General features: G+C 39.1%; 3 protein-coding genes across 8 annotated transcripts in view; all 3 read right to left on the reverse strand.

The window, feature by feature from the left end:
• Nucleotides 1-1853: 1853 nt before the first annotated feature.
• Nucleotides 1854-23248, reverse strand: LOC122653655 (protein FAR1-RELATED SEQUENCE 5-like). 4 transcript variants are annotated; one of them, XM_043847568.1, is made up of 5 exons: nucleotides 23213-23248; nucleotides 20074-22435; nucleotides 19912-19979; nucleotides 5415-5421; nucleotides 1855-1890 (listed from the first exon to the last, which is right to left on the reverse strand). In XM_043847568.1, the coding sequence occupies exons 2-3, from the start codon at nucleotides 22417-22419 to the stop codon at nucleotides 19914-19916; spliced, it is 2412 nt and encodes an 803-aa protein (XP_043703503.1). In that variant the 5' UTR covers nucleotides 22420-22435; nucleotides 23213-23248; the 3' UTR covers nucleotides 1855-1890; nucleotides 5415-5421; nucleotides 19912-19913. The 4 variants fall into 4 exon arrangements, with proteins under 4 accessions (XP_043703502.1, XP_043703503.1, XP_043703500.1 ...); XM_043847567.1 differs by lacking the exon at nucleotides 5415-5421 and having other exon boundaries at nucleotides 1854-1891; nucleotides 19904-19979; XM_043847565.1 differs by lacking the exon at nucleotides 5415-5421 and having other exon boundaries at nucleotides 1873-1891; nucleotides 19904-19997.
• The window catches only part of LOC122653656 (pentatricopeptide repeat-containing protein At5g39350-like), a 32086-nt gene continuing 10988 nt past the window's right edge, over nucleotides 2500-23597 (reverse strand). The window contains exon 5 of one of the 2 annotated variants that reach the window (XM_043847569.1): nucleotides 2500-4875. In XM_043847569.1, coding sequence (XP_043703504.1) covers nucleotides 2846-4875 — 2030 coding nt within the window. In that variant the 3' untranslated portion in view covers nucleotides 2500-2845. Of the gene's footprint in view, nucleotides 4889-23597 lie in introns of those variants that run through there. The other variant, XM_043847570.1, reaches the window with a different exon arrangement.
• Nucleotides 6521-13293, reverse strand: LOC122653658 (probable leucine-rich repeat receptor-like protein kinase At1g35710). Of its 2 annotated transcripts, XM_043847574.1 has the most exons (11): nucleotides 13186-13292; nucleotides 12378-12525; nucleotides 11649-11720; nucleotides 10927-10998; nucleotides 9210-9281; nucleotides 8970-9113; nucleotides 8720-8800; nucleotides 8547-8618; nucleotides 8356-8427; nucleotides 6752-6823; nucleotides 6521-6650 (listed from the first exon to the last, which is right to left on the reverse strand). In XM_043847574.1, the coding sequence occupies exons 1-11, from the start codon at nucleotides 13268-13270 to the stop codon at nucleotides 6560-6562; spliced, it is 981 nt and encodes a 326-aa protein (XP_043703509.1). In that variant the 5' UTR covers nucleotides 13271-13292; the 3' UTR covers nucleotides 6521-6559. The 2 variants fall into 2 exon arrangements, with proteins under 2 accessions (XP_043703509.1, XP_043703510.1); XM_043847575.1 differs by lacking the exon at nucleotides 8547-8618 and having other exon boundaries at nucleotides 13186-13293.

Here is a 23597-nt window from a genome sequence, read left to right on the forward strand (position 1 = left end):
TAAACATACTACAAAACCCTAGGAAAACCTTGTCCTTGAGCAATTATTCCTTTTACATTTTTTCCCCTTAGCATATTGGATGGAAATATATTTGAAAAGCAGATCTACACACACAATCAATAAACATATTAAAGAAAAAAAAAATTGGTAAATTCTTAAATTTTTTTTTTTGGTAAATTCTTAATTACTAACTATAGTTTATGGGTCTAAAATTTTAGGTATTCGATCAATATCCAAGTTAGTTCAAAAACCACTATGACTCTAAAGCACGAAGTCAATTCCAACTTAGGACTTTGGGTAGGTTAATTTTTTTTTGGGTATGTTAACAATTAGATGGGAAAAACAATGCGGTCTAGTTGCATTGTCCCTGTAGCTAAACATAGGAGCACATAAAATTATTGTCTCCCCCCAATGGAATAAAAAATTCCATCTAAATTGATGCCCACGTGTACACTCTCATTGACCCCTGTACTGGTGCAAGGGCCATGCCACTAGGCAACGATCTCTTCCCCCTAATTAAATAGTTGTTCCCCACCCCTTGTGAAATGGCACCCTTGCCTAGCCCATCTCATGCTCCCCATCGGTGCATGCCTATAGCTTGTGTAAAGAAAGCAGTGTGCCCAACCCTCATCCTTAATTCAAATATGCAATTAATTTGAAGCAATATAGAATCTAACCTATCAATTTTCAAGTGCAAAAGTTTCAATGTACCATAAGAAAAGATTATAAAAACAAGGACCGAGTTTCATTGTGGGTGGAGAAAAACTTTATCCTAAAAACAAACGCACTTAAGAATAGTCATTTTTTTTTTTGGGTAAGAACATATGCTTAAGAATAGTCATTTTACTTCCAAATAAACAAGATATGAAGAAATGACTTTTTTAATTAATTTATATTATTATTATTATTATTATTATTAATATTATTAATATTACTCTGAGTCCAAGCCCATCTCTCTGCAGCTCAAATTTAAGCATAAACTTCTCATAGGGCAGCCCAAGTTTCAAGGAATTTGATACTAATCCAAACTTGGGTTTAGAGTCCTCATATACCTTCATCCAATATTTATAGATCCCTTGAGACTAATAATCATGTGGGAAAAAATACATTAATTCAAGTAGTTGCTACAAAATATTTTATCTCTTCTTTTTTTTTGGCTTTCTCAGACAACCAACTTTTGAAGGATCTCTTGAAATGAACAAAAGGGAGAGTATTGTCTTCGGTAACTATACTCTCCAAATGCTCAACCTAATTGATTTAAAAGCAAATCTCAGTTTTTCTAAAATGCTAAACCAATAGAGGAAATCACAATCACAATAACTTTTGGGATGAGTTCCATGTTCGGCTGCATAGCGTACGCTAACGTCTCCCTATATCTATCTCTCTCTTCCCATAATAGGTGCAAAAATATGTCATTTCATGGGAGGGAGGGGAGAGATAGACATAGAGAGGTGCAAATGTTCGCTTCACAGCCAAAAAACACACTGCCAGGCTGCGTAGCGTACACTAACACCTCCTCTCCTCCTATAAAATGATATATCTATCCCTTATTATGGGAGGAGAGAGATAGACACATGGAGGTGCTAACGTACACTATGCAACCAAACAAGGAACTCATCTCAAAAGTTAAACGGTTTAATGATAAATTCTAGAAATAAAAACCTCAAGTCATAACAAGTGTTCAAAAGGTTAAAATATTGAGAAAAAGAATTCTATGGGGGAGGGTGCACACTACCCCAAATATAGAAGGGTATAATACCTTGTCAGGTAAAGATTATCAAATGAAATTTCAGGTTCAACCAAATGCTACTGGTTTTAGAAATTGTGACCAAGAACCTGCAGTAGGTGTTTTGAAAAAAAAAAGGACATACCTAGTGCACGAGGATCCCGCCACTACGGAGTCTGGGAGGGTCATTATGTAGCACTTAGCAGCCTTACCCTTGCTTTCTCAAAGAGGTTTGTTTTCTCACCAAGAAGGCCCACCCTCAAACGAATGAATTTAAATACCAACTGTTAGGAGGTCAACTGGAAACAGCAGCGAGGAGATAATCATATTACTGTAGCAATGGAATTGCAGTATCTCTGTGTCCTTTTGCTGAACGTTGGACAGAGAACTGCAAGAAACAGCAACCAAAAAGATGCCAGAAAAGCTAAAGATGGGCTCTGTATTCATACATGCCAACAATATTTATGCTCATCGTCACTAACATGCGGTTCATCAGGAGTCCTTCCCTTGGACAGAGACGGACACGAAACATAATTTTTTCTTGGAGATGAGTGAGAACTTGTACTGTCTTTAGCAGTTCAGTTAAGTGAGCAGATAGAGAAAAAACTGTCTGGTGTCCATTTCCTTACTGTCCAATAACATGTGCATTTTTTGTTCAATCGAATCAAAGCTCTTTTCTGCTCAACTGCATCTGGACAGCTGCAGTGATTATGTGTGCCCTGTTGAGTCCTTCCCTTGGAAGGAGACCTCATTTGTTATAGCAAAAAATTTCGCTTTGCTGGGTTTGCCTTGCCGCCTCTTGTCACAACCTCGATCACCTTGGCAGTAACCCCTGGATGGACTCAACTCCTGAGTGCCATTAAGAAGAAAATCACTCCATCGTACCATGGCTCCAATGGCTCACAAAGATATTATGGGTTCATGGTAAAGATCCATAAACAAACACAATGTTTCCCTACCAGATTAAGTCCACAGGTAGTGGATCTTTTGTTGCTCGTCAAATTTGTTCTTCTATAGCTAGTGTCCTACCAACACTCTCCAATCCAGGAATCCACCTTGATTCATCACTGGAGCGTTTTGGCTTTCAGTGGAAACACTTTTAGTCAGCAAGAGACATCACTATGCGTTAATTCCACTTCTAACCTCAATCAAGCTGTGAGCTGGTGTTTTTCTTAATCCCATTTCACTCATCATACTTCTTATATTTTCTGCATCTTGCCACCTTCCTGCAGCAGCATAAATCTTGGCCATTAACACATAATTTCCTGTATTGTCTGGCTCTAGCTCAAAAAGTTGCTTTGCAGCTACCTCTCCTAGCTTGGCATCTTCATGTATTACACAGGCACCTAATAGAGCACCCCATACAGCATGACTGGGCTCAAATGGCATCATTTTAATCAGTTCGTAAGCCTCCTCTAGTCGACCTGCACGGCCAAGAAGATCAACAATGCAAGTGTAGTGATCATTTCGAGGTCTCATTCGGTGATCGTCAATCATACATTTGAACAAACGTAAGCCCTCATCCACCATCCCTGCATGGCTGCAAGCATGCAAAACAGATGTGAAGGTGACTTCATTAGGTTTCACCTCAGACTGCACCATCTGATAAAAAAGTGAAACTGCAGCTCCACCATCGCCATGCAGTCCATACCCAGCTATGATGGCACTCCATGCTACAGTGTCCTTAGCTTTTTCTGGGATCTTATTGAAGAGTTCATGGGCAAAATCAAGGCTTCCGCACTTTGAGTAGATATCAATCAAACCAGTTGCAGTTTCAACACTTGGATGAAATCCAGAACTGATTAAGTAACAATGTATGTTTTTGGCCTGCTGCAGATCAGCCAGATCAGCATAAGCAGGAAGGAGGCTAATCAAGGTTGCACCATCTGGGTAGACCCCTTCTTTCATCAACAATTGTTTGAAAAGTTTTATTGCTTTGTCTGCAAGTCTGTTATGAACATACCCTGTGATAAGGGCATTCCATGGCACTGTTCCTTTTCTTGTAGCTTTCATGAAAACTCGAAAGCTTAGGTCCATATGGTTACACTTTGCGTACATGTCAATCAGGGCAGTCTCCACCATAACATCTGCTTCAAGCCTGCACCTTATCGCCCACCCATGTAAGCACTTACCATGCTTCAGAGTCGATAAACTGGCAGAAGCAGATAGGAGAGCTACCAAGGTTACCGAATTAGGTCTTACCCCCTCCAGTTGCATCCGATGTCCAAGTGCTAAAGCACTTGTTGCATCACCATTCGAAAGGTAACCTACAATCATGGCCGTCCATGACACCACATCCCTCTCGCCCATCTCATCAAAGACAAGTCTGGCCTCAACCAAACTACCACATTTCGCATACATATCCAGTAACGAGTTCTTCACAGGAATGTAATTCCCCAATCCCTTCTCCTCTAGCAAATCATGAACCCCCCTCCCTCGCTGCAAATCCTTTAAGTGAGCACAAGCAGGTAACACAGAGACCAAGGTGGCATGATCAGGCTTCTCATCCACATCAATCATCCAATCAAAAATGGCTACAGATTCCTCAGCCATCCCATTCCGAAGGTACCCATTTATCATCGTGTTCCAAGAAACCACAGTCTGCTCCTTCATTCGGTCAAAAACCCGCCTGGCCATCTCCGTTTTGCCACAATTCATATACATCGTCAGTAAAGAATTCTGTACGTAAGTATCTGAATCAAACCCAGTGGCCAATGCTCGACAATGGATGGACATACCCATGTTAAGCAACGACATTTCAGCACAGGCCTTAAGGACAAAAGGGAAGGTGAAGTTGTCAGGGTTATTGTGACCAGAAGAGAGCATTTCGACAAACAGGTGGAGTGCGAGAGTTGATAGACCGTTCTGGGAGTAGACCCTGATCATGACGTTCCATAACAAAGAGTTTCTTCGAGGTAAATCGTCGAATAGAAGACGCGCATTTGTTGCGTCTCCACAGAGGGCATATGTAGCAATGAGGTTGGAACGGATGCGTGCAGAGTGGTCGAAGAAGAGGAGGCCGGAAGTGATGGTGTGGGCGTGGAGTTTCTTGGTGTTGGTGAGGGAGCGGGTGGTGCCGCAGTGTCGCAGAAGGGATCCGCATTGGGCTGCGGTGATGAGAAGGCACTTAGACTTGGACAGGGCCTGGGACGGACCATTCATGAATCTAATTACTCATCCGTCTGTCTGTCTTTGTCGCCGGAAAGGCAGATACACACCTGCTTTCAAACGTGTATAAATTTTTTGGAAAAGGCTGGCACTCTGGCAGAGAGGGTTCTTTTCTCCCTCCTTCCTCTTCGCTTGAAATGGCATTGTTGCCTTTTTTGTGGAAGTTGTTCCATTGCACTTCATTGGTGCTTGCCGTTGGATCATTATCACCTCCAATTCTGATATCCTCCAATTCCCTCCAATCCCTCATATAATAGCTGAAATGATCACCTACCCACTGCCTGAACACACTGTCCAAGGTGGGGTAGGATGGTCATTTCAGCTCTTATGTAAAAGATTGGAGGGAATTGGAGGGTGTCAGAATTGGAGGAGATAAAATCCGCTTGCCGTTTGCTTAGAGTCCTAGGGTGTCAAAATCAAATCAAAATGTTTATAAACGAACCATTTAAACCAAAATGGGTAAACCATTTATTTAATGGTTCAGTTTTAGTTTATAAAAAAAAACCTTTATTTAACCATTTATGAACCTATTACCTCAAATTGGTAATTTAACCACGACCGAAACCATTATAAACTGGGAAAGCAAGACTGTTTATATAATGGTTTTGGTTTCATAAACTAGAACCGTTTAGTAAACGGTTTGATTTTGGTTCCTACCTAATGAACTCTGGATCAAACCGCACCGTTTAACCAGAAATCCCTTATATAGATCTTTAAAAAATGACAAACTCTGACGGGTGCTGGGTTTGTGGCCTTTGTATTGTCTAATTCTTGTGGTGTTAAGGACAATGAGCTCATGCTTGATTGCTGGGGGATTCGGGGCCCATCGTCTCCGGATTACAACCCTCCCTTACAAATGTGGAGTCCAGGAATTTGCACCACCGGCTCCTATGGAGAGGCAGAGAAGGAATAAGAGCAGAAGAGATTTCAGGGTCTTAAATGCCTGCAGATATGTTGGGAGTCGAATTGGAGCTTTGGGAGGAGTGGTGTTGAAGTTGGAAGGAGGTTGATGATTGACGTTGAATTCTTAGAAGAAAGCAGAAAAAACTTTGGATCAAAGGATGGAAGGGAAGGTTTGAGAGTGATTCCTGGGCTGATTAGTTCGTCGCACAGAACCAGAAACACCTGCCATGTTTGGTTAGATCAGACAGAGAGAAGAAAGATGATGACATTTTGGCTTTAATTAAACCACCCATATTATTGTGGTTTTGATTCAACTTGAGCCTTATATCCATGTCCCATGAATCAACTAAACCAGGCCAAAAGTAAAATTACCTATCCATTGTAGGCGTTTCACATCCAAAAATGTTTTTGGCAACTAGAATTAAGACCAGAAGGAGGCTTTAGAAGCAGATCCAATTTCAGTCCAAATCTGAGCAATCGCAATTGAAATACTATACGTGAGCAGCTCTGCATTCTGCCATCTGGTACAAGTGCAGGAGGGTGGAATCATCATCGTACGCTATACACTACAAGCAGCCTACTCTCTTGACTGCGTTAAATCAAGATTAATTTAAGGACAATTTTGGAAGCAAAATAGGCACTTCACATCTCACTCCATGATCTCTTTGGGAAAAGGAAAAAAAAAAAAAAAAAAAACAAAATCTGTGGAAGACAATGTTTCTATGTCCCTAGATGAGAAAGAAAGGATAAGATGCGATTGTACTAAAACAAGAACTCCGTGTCAGAAACTTCAAGGACCCTATGGACACCTATGGGTTTTACACCTGGCCGGAAAGCATTTCCTTCAATGTACCTGCATTTAGATATTCGGCATTGAGAAAAGTAAATACAGACTATGCTAGCAGTTCAAAAAATAAGGAGATGCTTCAGTTTGAGTGGCAAAAGGGAACTTACATCTCTTTCAAGTAAGGGTGTTTATAAAAGGGCTCTGGAATCCTCCCTGTAAATTGGTTGTGATCCAAGTACCTAAAATTCAATGAAAATGGGTAATTACAAGAGATTATACATTCCAACCAATGACAATGGGTTAAGACACAATTATATGCTTTCACTCTCCACTACTGCAGAGCAAAATGAGAGCCAACTACCATACTATCCATACATATACACTTGTCCAACACATTTCAGATTCTATGGATGATTACTCCTAGTCCAACCATTGCTTGCCAAGTTACGGAATAAAATAAATATATTACAATACAGTCACAGGGCTACCTCATGTACCGCACAATATGCTACAACCATGAGGTTATACTCAATCTCAGCCTCTACCTCCAAAAATAAAATAAAATGTCAACCCTTACAAGATCCCAGCTTCATATATAATATCCCAGGTTCATAAATATAAACTGCCATTCAAAAATTTGTTCCATCTCAGAATATTTGAATCAAGACGAAAAACAGAATTCGGCAGAGACACTTAAAGAAGCTTATATAATGATTTTTTTATTTATTTTTTTTTTTTGGGGGGGGGGGGGGGTGTTGGCCTGTGCATGAGCCATGTCAACCTAGTTAATATTAGATGTTTTTTGTAGGTGGTTCATGTGCAATTCTGGATTGAACAAATATCTATTTTCAAACAAAATTCAATCATTTGTAGATATTGTAGTTTACTTTTGGACTGAAATTTCCAACAAGCGGAGGGTGACTTGGGCTAGATGTGGACCCTTTTCATGGTCTAAATAGATTGCCAAGGGACAAAAAAAATAGTGTTCCCACCCGCTACAGTTAAAACCAATTGTTTGTTTGCATTAAATATTTAAGATTCCTTAGTATTAGCATCTATCTCCAATTTTCCACCCTATCCCATTATATAAGCTTCTTTAATTGCTCTCAAGCAGAAACTCTGGCATCACATCACTCAAATATTTAAAGATCCTCTACGGTAAATTCATGAATGGCAATTGTCAGCCTAACAAACAGGAGTGTCAACCACTAATTAATTACACAAAACCAAGATGAAAATAAAAATTTATCATGCCACAGCAACGATAACAATGGGCCCCATGAATCATTGGACATAAAGAAACCGCTAGTTAAATGATGGCTTCGTAGTCCTTACATGCAATTAAGCTGTCTCTGGTAAATATAATGAATACAAACAACACACTAAGAAGCACTTCTTCAAGTAACAAATGTGGCAACACCAAATTTTTCAGTTCATAACAAACAGAATTTAATGAGTTTCACAATTAGGGTGATCTTCTAGGTAAAGAATTGACTTGATATGTGTGGAATGTAAAGATCCACCATGTAATGCTGGATCATTTTACCCTTTCTCCTCTAATATTTGAGAAAAATAGTGAGTTGGACAGGCAGAATTGTGGCTTGAGTCACCCAAAAACTCCTAGGATCTAACGGATGGTGGTCCAACTCTCAACCTTATACATGTGAAAAATATGGCGGAGGCAAGGATTTTTTGTCCTCCCAACGGACAAAAATATTCTCAAGCAAGAAATACGTACAATTAGTAGATTGAGAAGTAGATGAAGACTCACAAGTAAATCAATCTAGGAATATGGGCAAGTTCTGAAGGTACAACTCCAAACATCTTGTTGTACGATAGGTACCTATAATCAAAACAGCAATTGAATTCAAAACTATATGAATGTAAGAAAACTGAAAAAAAGAAGAAAATCATGCCAAAATGCTACCTCACTAGACCATCATTTCAAATATTAATACTTACAAGATTTCCAACTTTGTCAAGTTTGCAAGTTGTGCAGGAACTCCTCCCGTAAAGAAATTATTATTCAGATACCTACATATAAAAATTACAAGAAACAGTACATAAATTTTCAATTCCAAAAATACAGAATACCACTTGCAATATCACAAATCCAACAATAGGAATTGACATACAGATTTCGCAGAGCTGGAAAGCTTCCCTCAAAACGGATGAGTTCCCTTAGGGTACCCACCAAATGATTATTACCAACATCCCTGAGAAAATGGTACAATATATTAGCAGCTAAAAGATTCAGATGGCAGAGAAAATAGTAATGCATATATAATAAAGAGAAGTTTCTGCAATAAGACACCAAAATCTAAACTCAGAGCAATTATTATTATTATTATTTTTTTTGGGGATGGGGGTGGGATTGAATGATACAAATGTCGAAGGTTTTGCAGAGTCCCCAATTCTGGTGGAATTCGGCCTATGAAGCGATTCCCATGAAGATAGAGATAGCGAAGCTCTGGTAGACTTGCAAGCTCCTTAGGAATTTCACCTTTGAAGTTATTGAAGCTCAGGTAGCTACAAAAATTACAGTTAATAAATCATTAACTTAAGAAAAAAATTCACACCATAGAGATTGAGTCAAATATCATAATTGAGGTTGATACTACTCACAGATGTGTTAGTTGCTTGAGTTCACCAATTTCTGGAGGAATGGCATCTTGTAACTTATTCCATCTCAAATTGCTAACAGAATGGAAAGAAAAATGTAAACAACAAAATATAAAAATGATAAAACAAAAAATAAATCAGCTTCTTGAAAAATTACAACTGTTTGCAAACAGAACAATTTGGGCAGGCAAAAAAAGCACCTCTGCCTGAAACCTATATATTATATATCGCATGATATGTCTAGAAATTAATGATATCACCAACTGCAACTTCGGAATGCATGTTAATGTGGGAAATTTAACACAAGGAGTCAAGGACTACAAATGCTGACTGATGATTATTTTAGCCATAAGGACGAATGCACATAGAACAGCCACTGCATATTATGTAAGAAACAGTATATGATGATCATATAGAGACATAAGGATAATTAAGAACCACAAATCTATATATAGACATATATGCCTTTTCTGTTCCATGGACGGTAAATGAATTTTATAAAGAGTGCTGGCAGAAAAGAAAAGCATTATATATCTGAAAGATATGGATAGAAGAGTTTGAGATGAATGCTACTAAAAGAAGAGCTCAGGCTTTATCAAATATCAGATGGCAATTAGGAGAGGAAGAATCACACAAGGTGCAGCAACTGGGGAAGAGGTGGTCAGGGAAGCCATAGACCTCTTAATTGCCGGTGTTTTGAGATCCATTTCAAGTACTTAAGATTTCAGTTGTCAGTACTATTTCTCCTTTAGATAAGTACTGAATCTTGGCTAACCTTTTAAGGAAAAAAGGGGCTTGTTCAGATTGACAATAAGGAAGACAGTAGAAAAAGACTTGCGTTTGGCTGTGCTGATCCCCTGCCTTCTTTGTGTCTTGTACACACACAAGCAAAGGCATGAGAGAGAGAGAGAGAGCTATATGCGGAACTTGATCGAGCTAACCCTATAACCCATAGTCATGCTATCACCATGACATCTGGAAAACTGATTTACTACATCGAGAAAACTGATTTGGTTAAAAAGACAGGAGGCACCCTAGTCTCCTGATTGAGTTCAAACACATCTCTCTCCCATCTGTCAAAGAGAGTATAGGTCTGTGGTTGAGAAACATGTAGGGAAGCAGTAATAAGTCAATTTTGTTGAATTAAATGGATGCATTTGATCTTTACGAATAATACTAGGACTAGCATTCCTTTCTGGAACTTAAGTCCCATGTTTAAGCTTTTTTTCATTTTTAATGTAAATGTCTATAATCGAAAGTGGAGCTAGGATGGGTCACTGCAAGGGCTACGAAACCTATGATCAAGTTTTGAGGGTGAAGCAGCCAAAATGAACAGTTAGTTGGAAGAGGAATTTAGCTAACAGGAACATCAGATTTTAGCATCACTGTTGAACTGCTTATTCTAATGGAACACAATATCAGTCAATTATGTGGCTGAGGGATTGGCAAAGCCAGATGTGCAAAGACTATAATAAGTTTTGGGGATACCATATCCTTCTGACATATCTCTAATGATGTCCTTTTGTTTGTGTTTACTCTGTTTGGAGAACCATATTCTTTTCATTCTTTATCAACAAAGTTCATACTCAATTTTGTTTTAAAAAAAAAAGAGAGTAAATAATCCACTATGAAACCAAACAAAATAATATGCTGTGTGAATATGATAACTACAGAATTATTCCAAACAAAAAATAGGCTATGGAAGAGTTTGCAACCATACAGTGTCCTAAGACGCTTTAGCCGTCCAATTTGAGGAGGGATTGGACCAGTCAACTTGTTATTGTGAAGATCCCTGGCATTAAAATGCAGTCAAAATATTAGCCAACTCTTTCAAAGAGAAACACACACACACAATAGTGCGAATTGAACTACCTTGATTTCCTGTTGAACTTCCAAAATATACCGTGAAAAGATCTTTCTCATATGTACACATTCAAATAAAATCAAAGGCAGCTTAGGGATTTTCTTGCAAGCAAAACATTTCCCATTTATATGTTAACTAAAGCTTCTATGGTTCGGGGTGGGGAGGATATAAAAACTATAGCGCACAATAAATGTATTTATCAATACTGTGTGTATGATTGCACTCGAGCAAGTGTGACCAATTTTTTCCCCCTTTTTAGATGGGCCCATTCTACTACAACCAAAAAATAATGACAGCCCGAAGATCATTCTGCCACCTAATAAAACCTTTAACCACCTTAATGATACAGACACATGCATGGGTACATGAAACTGACAAAGTGACAACAACATATCTACTGAGCTTAATGAACAAAATACAAAATGGCTTTAAGCGCACAACTGATCATTTTGAACCATTCTTAACTGACTTAAAAACTTGAAAGACGTTATGATAAAAAAATTCCTGGTCACAAAAATGGACACACAATACCGCACTATGAGCTCAATGTAGAGGAAAATCAGATATATCGCACTTACAGCCTTGTTAGATCCAACAGATTGGTAACAGCAGTAGGGAAAGCCCCAACAATTGATACAGCATAAACTTCCCTGCAAGGTAGAAATGATCATATTAGGGTAAAAACTAATAAGAATTAGAGGTCAACACCAAACACTGCCCAGAGACATTATTTCTAAGGTTGGACTCTCATGACCATGAACTATCACCATCAGTATTGATTAGCCCGTATCAATATATGAAAGATGTAATGATATTTCTAGCCCCCCCAGAAATGGGATCTTTATCCTCTCAATTTGTCTGCTCCTCAATTTCCTCAATTTCATCTAATAGAGGGGCAAAAATGACCACCCTACCCCCTGCCCGAACACACTGCCCGGATGGGGTCCTCCTCCCTCTATTAGAGGAATTGAGGAAATTGACAGACAGGCAAATTGAGGTGATAATTTTCCCCAGAAATGAACTACAGTGAAGGTACATTTGTCACTCTTTTTCTTCTAATTATTGTGATGGCCTATTCTGGAACATTTCCATGTCTAGAGTAAATCATATTGGGAACAAAACAGAAAGATAACTTCCAAGTGCGATAGCCTCATAGCCTCAATACATAATACAGTAAACAACATTTTCAAATGATACGACAAATGCCATGGACAAGCATACCATGAAGTTACATCATACACTACTAGGCATACAATCATAGATGAATAATTGAGAGAACATTGACAAGGAGAGAGAAGTTAGCTTACAGCTCCGTCACGACCCTATAATCTCCTTGAGTAGAACATGTGACACCAGACCAAGGTGGTAGATCACCATCTCCACAAGGATCATCTCCAACCCATGCATAGACCACCCTCCAGCCAAGAGATGCCTTGATTTCATTCAAAGCTTTCACTGCAAGTAGAAGAGCACTACTTCTGTTGACATGAGAAAGCACCATAAACCCTTTTACACAAAATCAAAGCCACTTCAATACTAATTATAATGCGTGAAAAAAATGCAACAACCATAGAATTCAAAAATAATTAAGTATTATCATGGCTAAGATACTTAGCAAAATCAGTAATTTCAGAGTATTGTATGTTACATGCAGCATAATATTGAAATTAGTAATTTCAACAACTTGCAATCGAAGTTTGGCTACAATGTAACCCATTAAGAATCTTAATCAATTCACCAAGAGATTGCAATTTTTCCTGTTTTTCACTACTTTTAGTGGCTTAATTAACAATACGAAATCAGTGCGATTCATGACGATACGCTAAAAATAGCAAACTAGAGCTAAGGAAAAAAGATAGAACTCATCATAAAACAATTCCCCAATTACAAAATCTTAAAAAAAAAACTCCAAACTAAAGCGCAAAGAATTCCATAGTTTCCCATCAAAGACCAAAAGAAAAAAGAAACAAAATAGAAATCCATGCACAGTAAAACTACGAAGCTACATTACAGAAACCCCAGTTCTCAAACCTCCGTGTGTTCGACTAAACAGTCAAAATATTTGATGGAATAACAATTGAATAGATGTATTTAAAGTGAAAGATCCAAACCTACCGTCTCTTTTTAGGGTTTTGCAGTGACTGACATTGAGAATCAGAAAGAGAAAACAAATCGAGAGAAATGGCGATGGAGACGTCATTGGAATCGAGATCTCTGAGGTGGCAAACGTATGCGAATTCAGATCAAAACGATTTACTTATCGGTTTTAGGTTTCCAAGAATCCCATTTTCTAGATCTGCAAAACCTCCCTTCTACCGTTCAATAAACTACTATATAACTAACTCTATTTTCTTCTCTCAAACGATTACCCGCGGTTTTGTTTCTCTTGTTGGAGACGAGTAGACGACGGTAGTGTGTGTGCTTGACAGCTTTGAGCAGAGCATTCAGTTTAAACGTGGCAGGATCTGGACAACTTTGTTCATTTTACATAAATACTCCTCAGATGCCTATCGAACGGTTCTACTTGCTGACTGAGGCTCTGAATAAGATTGAGGAGTTTACATGGATCTGGGATAAGTTTCCATCGATTCTATTCGGGTCGGATCAGATGGGATTGATCAAGATTTGACCCAGAAACAATTGGAACCCTAGAAATTAGAATTGACAAGAAGAAGCATTTGTGATTTTTGGAGTTCTTTTTCAAAAGACTTGTAGGTCTTATTAAATAATAAGAAGTAAGTTGCATGGATCTTGATTGGTCAGTAGTCAGTCCCTATAGACTTCTGTGCAAGGAAAAGCTAGAGCTTTTCTAGCTACCTTTTTTTACCCTTTGTAGATTTCCCAAGATGATCTCGGGTCTAAGCCCGAAGGGTAGGGATGTAAACGGCTCAGATTTGGCTTGGATAGTATTATATTCACATTCGCATCCGATTAGTTTTTGGACGGATTTGAATAGTGCTAAACGGATACGGACACGAATACGGATCGAATATTTTATCCTTTTACATGTAAATATAGCTTTCCGGATGGCTATAACCTATCAGTATCCGCATCTATTTAATTTTCAGACGGATTCGGATAGTGCTAAACGAATTTGGATACAAATACGAAAACAGATTTTGGCTATTCATTTACACCCCTACCTAAGGGTGTCAATTCTTAAATCGGATTCGAATTCAAATCAAATTAGCTGTTTAAAACTTAATCGAATCCAATCAATCCATTAAAAATTGGTTTGATTTTAATTTCAAAGAATAAAAATCAGTTTGGTTTTGATTGTAACAGAAAAACTATTAGTTACAAATCGGTGTTTTTAATATGAGCCTTGCTAACTTTATCTAACTTATCTAACTTTATCTAAGGAAGGGATACAATAACCCTCTTCCAATTCTTGACCGATACAGTACTGATATCGAAGGGTACTGATCCGAATCAGTATCGTATCGGTATCGTAATCAGTATCAACTTGTGAGTGTGAATGTGTGATGCATGTAAGCCAGAGTTAAATGGGGGACCGCTGGTCCGGCGGGCCGGGCCGGGCCGGTTTATAAAGTTTTAAAATAGGAGAAACGACTCGTGTGTCAATTTATTAGTGTTTTTTTGTTTTGATAAGGACGATCAGTATCGATTATTCTATTGTACTCATGGGGCCAATGAATGGGTTTGGGTTCATAAATTCATGGGTTTCTTGCCTTGGCGTTAAAGCCCATTGAAATCAATCCCACTCTCTCTTTCCCATCTTAAAAGTTAAAACTCTCTCCCTCCCTCCCTCCCATGATCGGATCCCGACCCATCCCATCCACCTCGATCGCTCTTTTACCTTCTCACTGGGTTTCTTGAAGTCTTTGAATAAGAAACTCTCAGGAGGAAACCAACGTCAATGATGAAGAGCTCTCTCTCTTCCTCTACCTCTTCAAGTTGCAGCAGTAGCAGTAGTAGGGCTGTCGTCCTTATCCTCATGATCATCCTCTTCCTCTTCTATTCTGCAACTTCATCAAAGATTCATCTCTCCAACGCAGCAGCATGTCTTAAAAGCTCTTCGACGTCCCATCATCAGATTCACCACCATGGCTGCAATTCAGTTCTTTCTTCCAGAGACGATCCACCTTCTTTATACTTTCTCCATGTTCAAAGAGGTCGCCGCCACCATCCACCATCACTACCACCACAACAACAACCAGCGCCACCTCCTCCACCGCTACTTGATGACGAAATCGATCCAAGATATGGAGTTGAGAAGCGGCTCGTCCCTACCGGACCCAATCCCCTCCACAACTGATCGATATATATTACAAGTGACTACATACTACTACTACTACTACTACTACTACTACTACTACACATTAATTATCAGTTTCTTGATTCCTCCATCAATCTCTCTACCTCGCTACCTCTTTTTGTTTAATTTATCATCTCCATTACATTTTCTTGAATCTTGGCAGTATATATGTTGCCTGCCATTGTGATACTGGGTGGATTGATATTTGCTTGAGGAAGGAAGGAAGGAAGGAAGGTAGAGAAGATCTTCGATCGATACAGCTGCTACCGTGCGCTGGAAGAACAGGAGAAGGCTATAGTAGTACTTGTTGAATCGACATTGGAAACAACTTTCTTTCTTTCTTTTTTCCCTTTTCTTTTCTTGAGTTTTTTTTTTTATATTAAAAGGAGTTCAAGAGAAGCCCATGAGTTCCATTAATTGGGAGCTGTTGAAGGTGAGCACTCAATGCTGTATCGATCATCACCCTTTCGGTGATCGAGGTCTATTTAGTCATTTCAGTTGGTGCCATGCATCTTCAGCTGCATTCAATATGATCATGTGTAGTTCTTCTGTATCTATGGATATCCATTAATATTATTGTCATGCATTAATACTCTCTCTCTCTCTCTCTGTCTCTCTCTCCTCTCAGTTGGTGTGTATGTGTGGAACAATTCAGATCGTCTACGGCGCAGACTGGGCCGTGGGTGCAATGATCGCCTTACCCCTGTTCGGGCAAGGTATTTGGGCAGGGGTAAAGCGGTCTTTACACGCACGGCTCAGTCTGTGCCACTCAAACCGCTACAGGCAACGCACCGTAGAGAATCTGGATCCTGTGTGAAAACACCTAATCTAGCCTAGTCCGTATAATTAGGATGTATTTGATTTCTTTTTTTTGGGTAAAAGGATCTATTTGACATTTTATTTGAAGGAGTACGTGTGTGAATAACACCTCTACCGGCCGGGCAGCCCATGCGGCCAGCAGGCACCTGTGTGAGGCCGCACATTGACGGCACGGCACGGCACGGCACTGGCAGGCGACAGCAAAGGATCCAAATCTTCATTTCTTAGTTAAAGTAGACTGATCTAGAAGACTTGCCTAAGGAAAAATATCTAGCTTTTAATTTGGGTTAGTTAATATATCTCCAAACTACTTCTAAAAACCCAAACCCACAAAGAGATCAACCTCTAAAAGGGTCCTCACCACATCTCCAAAACCTAGCACTAATGGAATCTAAACTTTGAGAGACTTGACTGAGGAAAATTAAATCGTGACATTCAGTAAACCTAGTTTTGATCTAACCCGACTTAGAACACTGTCCCAAATCCTCTTTTTCCCCTTTCTTAGACACTACGGGTGTGCTGAGATATGAAACACACTCCTCCTCCATGGTAGACATCCTCAAAATATCAAAAACTTTTTTCCTACCTATTAACCTCCAATGTACCTTTATTAAAGAACACTCCACTCTTCGTAAAGCTAATTTGCTGCCCAGGTAACTCTTCAAACAGATTGAGGATGGCCTTAATAAACTGAGCATCCTTTTTAGATGCTTGACAAATGATTAGGGTGTCATCTACAAAAAGAAGATGGTCAATCTCAATCCGGAGCATCTCTACTCAAACTCAAATCACAATGGACCTTTAAAAAACCCCAAAACCCCATCCATAGCAATAATAAAAAGAAGATAGAAAATCTCACACAAATTTTCATTCGTTTTTTATTCACTTCAAATTAGACCAAATGGATTTTCTTATTGACACCCTTTCACGGTGTCAAATAATTTGTAACCTTATGGGTTTTTTTTTTCCCCCCTCTTCATTAAACATATTTTTTCTCTCTAATGAGAGTAAAATCCTATCATTTCACATATATGTATATTAGAAAATCTTACGAGTTTTTTTGATAATGACTTGTTGGTAAGTCGATGCCCCTAATTTAAAGTCAAGATGCATCCTAGCAAGGCCTTCTTGTGTTTCGGATTGCCTAATTCAATACACAGTCCCTCCTATGTTGGCATTCTTGCTTTCTTCATTAGCCTAACCCTTCATTTGTTTTAATCATTTCTCAAGAGATTCATTTTGTTGATGGATTTTTTGAAGTTTTATGATACCCACATGACACACCCCGTTTATGCTGAATGTTGACATCAGAACAGAGACCTCAGCCTCTAGTGCCCTACTTTTCCACAAAATTTGGGACCCATTCAATCGGCCAAGTGGCAGATATCAAGACTGTACAAGAATGTCTTTCTTAGGAAGCAGTCTAGAAAACCATTCCTCAAAAAAAAACCATTTTGGTAAAAGTTTTTCTCCACTGCAGGTGAAGGAAAAGTATAACCATCTAGGGTCATAAATGCTCTACCCTCCCATAGTATGAAGTTGATAATATCACCTCACAATACCTTCTACACACCATCCGAAGAAACTGCCTCCAACCATTTTCATCCAAAAATACAGATTTTATGGGCATGTCATCTTCACCAACCTACTCAAAACCTCTGGCCGGTCCAACCTGGTTCAAGTTACAGCTGTGTTTCATACTTTCATGTATGCGCCTTCCAGACCAGACCCACAGAAACCTTTTATTCAAGAGACTGCTTGTGGCTCTTGGCCAAAGGATTAATTTTCATGTTTTGCTAGAATTAGGAAGGGGGGGTGGTTAGGAAGAAAAATGTGCATTTCTGGAAAACCAAATGTAGACTAAGTGAAAAATGAAGGGAAAAGTAACCTTTTTAGGTTACCCAAAACTGGCAAGACTTAACAATAGAATGAGGCTTTCAATTAGTGATACTTACCAAATCGTCGAAGTTAGAAAACAAAGAATTGACTAGTGACCCGGACACCTACCAAAAGGGTCACCAAGAACCTAATAACACTAACACTGAGGCTTCTTTCTCCGTTTGCCTACTGCAACTGCCCCTCATCATTGCTTGTTGCAGCAACACTTCTCTTCCCTGCTGAATCAATCATGGTGCCAAACATAGCTGTTGATGCAGCAGCCGAAGCCTTGGACTTGGACTGGTTGGATTAATATGATCTTAGAGATCCAAGATCTGAACCATTACATGGTGAGTCTTCGGAATACAGCAGTTTTTTCCTATCAGAGATCCACGACAAAAGTAGATCCTAGTGCTTTCTGGCATCGATGACTAAAAATCACAAAAAACACACAAGATAGGACTATGAGGAGGTCTATAAGTGGACAGTAGCTGAGAAAAAAATTTGAAGTAGAGTAGTGCACTCTGGAACTTACATAGGCCACAACGACTTTGATAAATCAGTATGTGTAGCAAGTGCAGGATTCACAATTAATGGGTTCCACTAGCTAGATCTCATATCTATCCTATACAGTCAACTCTTAAGCTTGATGAATGGTGTTTTCTGGCACCCTCTACATGCACAACGTGTACAGTGATGAGCCCATATCTACAGTCTCCCTAAAAATAAAATCACAACTCACAATAATAAAGGAGCCTAAGGGCAGTGATGAGGCCCAAAGAGGATGACTCTACATTAAAAAGATGTAGGATAAAATGGCATAGCTTTCTTACCTCATAAAGTGTTTACCATTTGTGGGTAATCAAATCGAATCTGCAAAGAGAAAAGACAGACACGATGGACGAGAAGATCACGTAAACTATGATCAATTGGATGTTTTTGCTCAGTACTCAGATGAACCTGCATATCAATACCCACACTAATTAGATGACAGTGACCATTTGATCCATCAATTTCTCATGGGAGGTAAAGAAATCAAATAGGGCAGACGACCAAAACAGAAAATAGCATAAGCGATCCTCTTTTCTGGTTAGCTTTTGATCAAGGAGGTTTCTCACCCCTTTACACCTCTTAAATAAGACACAGCCTCTATGCAACACCAAGTAGTGTACTCTCCTACAACAGAATGAGCCAGGTTTCATATTTTCACCCACCCCAAAAATTAAATTCACAATGTACTGTTATTGGTTAAACAGTTAGCAAACAATTTAGATTTCTACAAAATCCACTGAGAATCAAGAGAAATATCAAATAGAAAAGATCTTAGCAAAATCCATGTCAGTATTCTGGATAACTGCAAAAATAGCTAATGACAAGCAGTAAACAGTGATTAGATCATATTCAATTTAGATGATGTGAAAGAAAAACACAGTGCAAGAAATTTTAGAGATTCTACAACCGTTTGATTGCTTAAAATCAGCAGAGTTCGAACTCCCTCTCCAAATGGAAACACACAATTCTAATATATATCCATCCGAATAATGACACTCAAAGGAGGATAAAGAAAATAACATAACCACATCAACAACTAGGTAGAAACCAGAGATGTAAAAAAAAAAAAAAAAATCATTAAAAGAAATACCAGGGAAAAAGAGGATATCGGAGGGGGGGGGGGGAAAGGGAACTCATTACAGGCCACAGGGAACGACCTAAGCACTGGCCATTGAAACCAACACCCATAAAAACCAAACCTAGAACCGTAGAAAGATAAAAAGGGTTCACCATCAGAACAAAACACATAGTCTACTATCTTGTTCACTTCTTATAGAACCATGAAAACAGATACCTGATAACAAAATGATTACCTTTAAGTAAGATTGTCTTGGGTCCCACATGGAGTGGCCATGGACTCTAGGGCTTGATTTTGCTGATCCCAAAAAAGCGAGAAAATCAATATATAGATGATCAAAGAGGAAGTTGAACTTAATAGTTAATTTGTACCTATTTGAGAATAAAAAGAATCTTACCATATCAGCACTTGGGCCTGAATCTTTCAACCACAAGCAAGTACAACTATCGTGTCCAGGACACTTACATTTAGTGCACGTCCTAATTCTACTCATTGACTGCTCCAAAACAGTTTGGGGAATGCTACCATTTATCGAGAATTCTCTCATATCTGTTTTATGGGGATCAATAGGGGTTATGGGGATAGGATTATCAACCTGGCTCCAAGGTGAGTTCACATCCTGATAACTTGCACTGACCATGGTTTCTAGTTTGGGGGCATTAGCTGCATTTTTCTTTGCCTCAAAAATTTTATTTCTAGCCTCTCGTAAAGCACTCAATGCCACCTTAAAACTATGGTCAGATGCAACCCCTTCCTCCGCACATTTAATGGCTTCCTGTAACAGAACATTGTATTGCAAGCTTTTGGCCTTCTGAGAATTTGCTTGCATCTCAACAGGGGTTATTATGTCCAACTCAGCCTCAACTTTGGCATTCCTTGTCCATCGCTTCAAGATATAATGTGGTGGCAGTGTAAATACATTAGTTGCTTTGAACACAGCAAGCACATGTCTACAGAGCATGCCTTCAGACGTAAACATCCTGCAGCTGCAGCTAGCTCTATGTTCAGAAACAATAAACCCAACTGAGTACACTTTATGTTGTTCATCAAATCTTGCCACCTCAAAAGTACTGATTTCATCATCCTCCCTAATTTTTTTAACAGCAAGCACAAGAGATTCAAAAATTTCGTCCTGGAATATAGTGAACATTTTCCTAGTATAAATTTCTGCCGCTTGCTTTTCTATAGGCAGCGGTGTCTTCAGGACAGGTTTGGTGTAAAATGTGTCAAATTCTGCCCTTGCTTCTTTCTCGAACCGGTCATCCAAAGCCTTCTCATACTGCTCTGCAAAATCTTGTAAGGTAGTTCTTGCATTCACATACCCATCAAAAAGTGATTTCACAGATCTGCTGCGATGACTTGCAGACATCCCTGCAAAGAATGTGTCCCGTAGGTATATTGGAACCCACTCTTTACGATCAAAATATAATGATTGGAGCCATTCATTCCCCCTGACATTGTACATATCAAGAAGAGACTGCCAAGCTAATTCAAACTCTTCAATTGTATCACTCTTATTGATGCACCTATCAAACTCCAATTGAAATGTTTTCGGAAGTGTAGTATATACATGTCCCAATTCCTTTGCCATTTTTCCCAGGATGTGCCATTTGCAATATCGGTGGCAGGAGTTTGGGAAAACCCTCGCCACTGCATTCTTTATATTCAAATCATGATCTGTTATTATTAAACCAGGTTGGCGTCCAGACATTGCTTCAAGCCAGTTTTTGAAAAGCCAAATAAATGTTGATTCAGTCTCATCTGCAAGCAATGCACAACCAAACAACACTGACTGTTTATGATGATTAACTCCAGTAAATGGAGCAAATGGCATTTTGTACTGATTTACTTGGTAAGTTGTGTCAAAGGCAACCACATCAGAAAAGCAATTGTAAGCAATTCTTGATCTTGTGTCAACCCAAAAAACACTGCTTAGCCGATCCTCTTCATCAACCTGGATTGCATAAAAGAATGCAGGATCATTCATTTGCATAATCTTGAAAAACCCCAGGAGACTTTGGGCATCCATACCAAAGCCGCTTAACCGTTCTTTCCCAATATAATTAGTCTGATCTTGGGTGCCAAATCCAATCTTGCCATAACTGCCACACTCTTCAGTTAAGACATTAACAGTACCGCTTATACCCATCCCAGAGGATTCAAGAGTATTAATCAAGTTTCTCTTTGGATCATAATCCTGCCGATGTGATCGAAGAAAATGCCGCATTGCTGGAGTCACCAATTCATGATTATGGTTCTTCTCCAATTTCGCTACATACCAGTTCCCAGAATCTCGCCTCCTAACCGTCATCAGTGCCTTACAACCTTCCCGACTGATCGGACGGGCCCTTCTCTTTTTGGTATCATCACTTGAAACAATCTTTCTTGCACGTTTCTCTCGACGAAAACCTTCCTTAGAGCAACAAAATTCTCGAGAAATGATTGAGTTATCCTTCTTTGAACGGTAATATGAGTTTACACGAATGCTAAAACCCATCTGCTTAGCATACGCATTGTAAAAATTCCTAGCATCCTCTTCAGAAGCAAACTCCATATCCATGGTTGGTTCAATGATTCCACCAAATAGACATGAAGATAAGTCAAGGTCCATGGAGTCATTCTTTCCATCATCCACAATCATAGGAGTTTCGACATCCTCAACAACACAGCACTCTTCACCTTCATCCTCCAAAGTCACATAGGCATCCAGTTCCTTCGCTTGATTACCAGGCTCTCCTTCCATGTTATCTTATCTTTCACTGCAAAAACAAAAAACTATAGAATGGAAATTTTCCAAAAGGCCAGCATCCATAGAAGACAGACCAAATAACAATGGGCATATGCCATTTTCCAATTCTTTTTTCACCTGGGTTTCCTCTAATACTGTTATTGAACATAAGAACCATTCCCATTAATTCCCCCAACCCCCCTCCCCCCCCCCCCCCCAACCCTACTTAGTGCGTAGAAAGATGGAACAACAAAGAAATCGCTTTATTTTACTGACCATTAATTTATCATTTGCGGGTATTATAGAACAATTATTTATTCCAGTGATTAACAACCTCTATGTAGTACACAGTGAAAAGAACAAAAATTCATACAGCTCATGTATATATTCATTACTATTTTCTGTACAAGTCCCGTAACGAGAGTCCTTTAATCAGAGAACGAAGGATATTAAGGGGGGGAAAATAGCAAATTTTCTAAGGAAACGAAATGCATTTTCAGCTATTGGCCGGAAAAAAAAAATTTAACCTCTTCCCTCACTGAAAGAGAAGAGTATCAACCAAAATGCCAACGCATACATAGCTCCCAGCTTAAAAACGCTACCATGAATCCCTCGAAACAACAACGAAGCTGAAAACGAAATCTCTTAAACCCACAATGAAATAAGAGTAGAACAAAAATTAAAAATTCTAAAGGGTTAATATGGGCTCTGAAACGAAAAGGCCCAAAGAAATTTCAACTGTTCTTCTTCTGTGGATTCAAAATGGGAAAAAGGAAGTAAAAAGAAAAGTAACAAAGAGATAGCGTACCTTCTTATAACTTCCCTGGGGAAGTTGCAGTGCCACGCTGTGAATTGGGGGGGGGGGGGGGGGGAGAGGGAGGAGGAAGAAGAAGAAGAAGACGAGGACGATAAGAGGAGTAGAGGACATAAAGAAAGCTCTCCTCCTCTTTCAGAGCAAACACTAAACTGATTATTAACCGTTCGATGACTGCTTTCAGAAAATTTTAGGAAATTTTGACGGCTAATATGTGGTTTATAGATCGTATGTTTTATTCTAGGGGACTTGGACCACAAATATTCCTAGTAATTGGTAAAGGTAAGGCGAAATTGCACTCTAGCAGATATTTTAAACTCTTCTATCCACAAAAGAAATAAAAAAAGGCAGTGTTCTCTGTAGGGGAGCGTGGCCCCTG

The sequence above is a fragment of the Telopea speciosissima genome, chromosome 3 (genome assembly GCF_018873765.1).
Source record: "Telopea speciosissima isolate NSW1024214 ecotype Mountain lineage chromosome 3, Tspe_v1, whole genome shotgun sequence".
Taxonomy (NCBI): domain Eukaryota; kingdom Viridiplantae; phylum Streptophyta; class Magnoliopsida; order Proteales; family Proteaceae; genus Telopea; species Telopea speciosissima.